The sequence below is a fragment of the Limulus polyphemus genome, unplaced genomic scaffold (assembly GCF_000517525.1).
Source record: "Limulus polyphemus unplaced genomic scaffold, Limulus_polyphemus-2.1.2 Scaffold355, whole genome shotgun sequence".
Lineage (NCBI taxonomy): Eukaryota > Metazoa > Arthropoda > Merostomata > Xiphosura > Limulidae > Limulus > Limulus polyphemus.
In genome coordinates this window covers 301,540-306,957 of record NW_013665965.1, presented here as the reverse complement: position 1 = coordinate 306,957, position 5,418 = coordinate 301,540, and the positions used below count along the sequence as shown (strand labels likewise).

The 5,418-nt window shown below is 33.1% G+C and overlaps 1 protein-coding gene across 1 annotated transcript in view; it reads left to right on the top strand.

The window, feature by feature from the left end:
- Positions 1–5,418, top strand: part of LOC106457642 (coiled-coil domain-containing protein CG32809-like) — a 395,034-nt gene that overhangs the window by 340,570 nt on the left and 49,046 nt on the right. Inside the window, exon 12 of the mRNA XM_022383642.1 lies at positions 4,113–4,160. Coding sequence (XP_022239350.1) covers positions 4,113–4,160 — 48 coding nt within the window. The remainder of the gene's footprint in view (positions 1–4,112; positions 4,161–5,418) is intronic.

The window sequence follows — 5,418 nt, the reverse complement described above, 5'->3', positions numbered from 1 at the left end:
AGATGTTGTAGAAAGACAGCTACAACTGATTAATAACGCAAGGTGCCATACGCTGATTAGTAAATGATGTTCTACCAACAACCTATATAAGAGATGTTGTAGAAAGACAGATACAACTGATTAATAACGCAAGGTGCCATACACTGATTAGTAAATGATGTTCTACCAACAACCTATATAAGAGATGTTGTAGAAAGACAGATACAACTGATTAATAACGCAAGGTGCCATACGCTGATTAGTAAATGATGTTCTACCAACAACCTAAACATCTCTTATACAGGTTGTTGGTAGAACATCATTTACTAATCAGTGTATGGCACCTTGCGTTATTAATCAGTTGTATCTGTCTTTCTACAACATCTCTTATACACCTTGCGTTATTAATCAGTTGTATCTGTCTTTCTACGGTAGAACATCATTTACTAATCAGTGTATGGACAAACGTATATAAAAGATGAAATAGGAATAAAGACAACTAATTAATAACGTAAGGTGCCATACACTGATTAGTTACTGGTATTATACCACCAACTTATATTAGACATGTAGTAGAAAGAAAAAAGACAACTAATTAATAATGCAAGGTGCCATACACCGATTAATGACTACTTCTTTACCACCAACTTATATTAGACATGTAGTAGGAAGAAATACCACTAAATCACGCAAGGTGTCAAGGGTCTTCGAATTTTATGGGCTTATATTTATAGGAAACAATAATACAATTAAGCATTTATATTTGAACCTTAAATTAGAGCATGGAAAGAACTCTGAATGCAAAACATTTATAGCATAGCATGTTACTATGGGCTGCACGATTGTCGGAAGTCAAGACACAACTAAATTATAGGCGTAGATAACTGAATTTTACGCTGAAGTTAATTGTCAAATGCTAACCGTATTCAGTATTCAAACAAATTTATCAGTTTTCTTAAAGTCAGTGATATTCCTGTACATAATGTATATAGGAAGTGTGAAATTACTAAGCCTGCACAAAGCTAAACAATGGGCTATTTGGGCTGCTCCAACCACGGGTATTGAAACTCAGTTTCTAGCGCTATAAGTCCGTAGACTTACCACTATGTCACTAGTAGCCTGCTAAAAAGTAAGACTCATTTATAAGTACGAGAAAAAAAAATCTGTGATGTTTTGATTCATTGAATGTTAGTGTTAGCCTAAGACTCTTCTTGTTCATAATGATTGTTACATTAAATAACTTGATTAACAACACGGTAGTGGCCTAAGTGAATAGTTAGCGTGCTCAGACTGTTGATACAATGATACATGGTTCGAGTTCCGTTGACGGAAAAACTTGCTCAGCAAGTTGGAGCCAGAGGTGTCTTATAAGAGTGGCGGTCAAATGCCAATATCTGATCAGAAAAGAGTAGTCCAAGATTGGCGGTGGGTGATGTCTATTAGCTACCTTTCTTAATATATTTCAAAATAGGCGACAGCTATGGGCATATACGACTTGTGAAGCTATGCGTAAAAATTCTAAAATAAACAAGCCAATATGGTATAACTCATATTTTCATCAATAATTGACCATTACGATAAACTGATTTGTTTGGATTGGTTGATTACAAAATACGGCACACTAAGTATCTTAGATTAGTAAGTTACCACATCATTAAACTGATTACTTTGGATTAATAGATTACCGTTACGGTATACTCGTTATTTTGGACTAGTAGGTAACCGAGTTACTACTTTGACTTTTTTTATGTTAAACTGATGTTTGTTCTAGTGTATTACTATTGTGGAATATTAACTACCTAGGACTAGTAGGTGTCCATTACAATATAATGACTACTTGAGACTTTTTGTAATTTATTGGCTGACTTTTACTAAAACTCTCTCGATGCTGTATCTTAGCTCCATTGACTTTTGTGGCAAATAAGTAAGCCTAACTACTTCCCTTGATTTTATGGGTGCGGTGTGCTTCTGCTAAACACAGTAGTTATGAGAATGTTCTCATCCCAAATGTAGGATTAACATCACAATATACAATGTCATGTCTACTCACCTTGAAGTGCTAAGCAGTGGCCTGATGCTTAAATTAGTTGATATACACGAGAAAGTTATTCTTACATGTTATCATTTAATACAAATCGTGTGGTATTCAGGTACATGATATCCGTCTGGTTTCAGAAATGTTACGCAAAGAATAATTTCGAACACGGATAAGAAAAGAAAAGAAAATATACGCGCGAACAAATAAAACAATGTATTTATTCATAATATATATTCGAGTCTCTTACTTAATGGACAACTTCTCTATTCATTGTAACTCAGATTGGTTGTTTGCGTATAGAGAAGGCTTAGAACATGTCTGCACATGAAAAAAGACTGGATCAAGAATAATCTTATCTAAGAACATCGTGTGTCCTAACTATGTACCTAGTGAGTTTCATAGGTTATCCTCGACATCACTACAATTTAGTTTAGAAAGCATGGAATGCCATTTCTTTTCAGTCATTAATTACACAGGCCTGCGAATTTAAACTTCATAAAAGTTGTTTTGGTTTTAATAACAGATTTTCCATAATTCTGCTACGCAGATTTCGAAAATAATATTCTTTTTTTTTCCTATCACGTAAGGATTTTTTACAGATCGGGAAAAATAACTCTTATATCCAATTATTATTTCGTTTACCACAATGAAAATTTTTTTATTATTGTTTGTTAACAAAAATACAAACAAACTGAAGAAAAGGGAAGAACATTGGTGTTAAACGAACATGCATCCTCATTCATCCTGATTTTTTTTTGTGTGAAATCTACGTCTTTTAGTCTCAAAACTACGTGTTGTGGTCTTTCTTTTATGTATTGCGTTATGACGTTTTGTGAAAAATCTGTACGTGATGGAGTAAAACGGATATCATTTTCGGATTCAGCGTACAGGAATTACTGTAGTAACATGTAAAAATATCGAGACAATAAAACCATCGCAGGCCTGTGTTATTGAACCACCTGACTATCTATCCTAACTGCTGGTTGATCATTTAATCCCGGCCATAACGATTAGGGCTAATTAACGAGTACCTGAGATCCTACAGAGGTTATCTCAGTAAGTCTCGGGATTTTTAAGCTACTCAATGCCACCATGACCAATTTTACCACCCCATGCTCCTATGTGTTGTGCGTAACCAGTAGAGGTCATACAACAGCAACCTGAGCTTCCCCTAACCTCTCGGTCCCGAGAACGCAGACAGTGCAGGTTCTGAAAATGTTATATAGCTGTAAAGAATACTTTTGAACAAGAAAGGTAAAGATAAACAAACAAAACAAGTGAACTAATGAAACGGAATCTTTATTCACAATGGTTAACTCTAGTATTTACCTACTGAACGGCTTCGTTATTTGTTTAAAAAAACAATTTAATTATCTCATGAAACTCAGCTTATGATCCCTTACAAAAATTTGTATTCTAAAGACCATACTATATAGTGCTAAACGCATATGCAGTAACAATAAAAAATACATATAAAATTCAGTATTTACATTATTTTTTGTATCAACTACAATTCTTATCCATAGACTTTAGTACATCACACTCTTACATATTTGTTACATTCAAAGCTAACATGTTAAAACGACCCCAATGAAATTACTTGTTGTATCAAGAATAATGAAATATCACACTATTAAATCAGATCAGGTCCCTATTGCGGTATCTAACAATCCATAAATTACCTCCTTGAAACCTCAATTCATACTGTCTTGTGCTGTTTGTACTCCATAGTTATAATAAATCAAGTAAAACTACACACCAGAAATTATTTTGTGTAAGTAATTTAGTGGTTAGATTTTAATCGTTAAACCTATAGCACAGTCTGATTATAATTTCTGTAATACATAGTCCAGTACATACGATTTTGTTCTAGTACTAGTTTAACTTTCAAAGTAATTTCACTTTTAACACATGGACTTTAACTTCTTTGATATGGTTCGACTTACTTTAACAAACCAAACACCATCTTACTCATATATTTCCTCTTATTTAAGTAATATCATTTTAGGATGACTCGAATGAGACCAGTGACAACTTCTATAATTTTTCAGCATCTAAAGTGAGTTTCCTTAATTTTCCTTTTCTTGTTTTTTAGCTGAAAAACCAACCAAATCTGCTATCAAAGCTAGATCTGGCTCCAAAGGTAAGAAATAATCTTGCAATCTCAGATGTCTCCTGTTGGTTAGTTTGAAGTTTTTATGTCTTTAAAAAGAGCATAACTTAAGTACATTACTTAAAGAATTAAAGGAAAATTTGAGGTTTTATAATTACGCACTATTTTACGTATGCTATATTTTATACATGGGAGAACGAATTATATCATGGAAGGATTCATGCAAGTTATGTAGATATTTGCGTAGAAAGCCGTAAGAAAAATTATGATTTTAATCTACTTGGCTTCGTATCCAGGTGTCTGGTGATTATGTGAACGTCATCCTTTAATTATTAATCTAAAGTACTTATTTTAACAGCACAATTCCATGCTTTATGATATTTAGGGTAATTAAAGATTGTTAACGGCCTCTTATTTTCGCGTTCTTTATTTTAAAATTAAAAATAATATAAGCTCACTGGTATAATTAACCTTTAGTGCTGTTAATACCCGTTTGCCTGTTTACTATCGTTGTTTTAAATGATGACATTGTCCACCGAATGAGCTTCATTCTACCCTAAAGAATGACTAGGTATCGGAACTCCCTCGTAGCATAATATTCTACCAATGGCGGTTTTTATTCTACAGAAATACTTCTATTTATTAACTCAAAGTGAACACTGTAGAGTTCGAGTTATGCATTTTCTTTATTTTCAACATTGGATCGAATCCGCACACCACTTCATAACATCAACAACAACAAAAAAAAACAATGTTTGTTTCGTTTCAGACATGTAGTTTCGCTTTTCTCGATCTTCTTTGTTCATTTGATTTTCTACTTGTTAAGAACCTCCACACCAACATTAGAAAATGCCAGTATTTTCTTATGAGCAGTGTGTCTGAATTTTTCAAAATTTTTAATTTTTTTTTACCATCTTGTCTAACGGTAGTTTTATTTAATATCTTAGAAATAACGCGCGCAGAGAAATATTTCAGCATGCTACTGTTTGTTTTTGTCTTTTTCTGTAAAATAATCCTTCTCTCTCTCTCTCCTTTACGAGGTTAAGACGAACCTGATTTATTTTTAGGTTCGATGTATATTGGACTAATGTAGGCCTAAAAGTTTACCACATTATTGGCCTTTAATATAATCTGGAAGCCTCCACGCAGAAGAATAAAATATCCAATTAGTATTTTATTTATATATGGATAACAACTGTACACACATCATCAATGCAGTACTGTTGGTGTGCCATGGTTTGTCTTATTTTTTTAGTTAATTTTACATGATTTTATCTATATGTTTTAT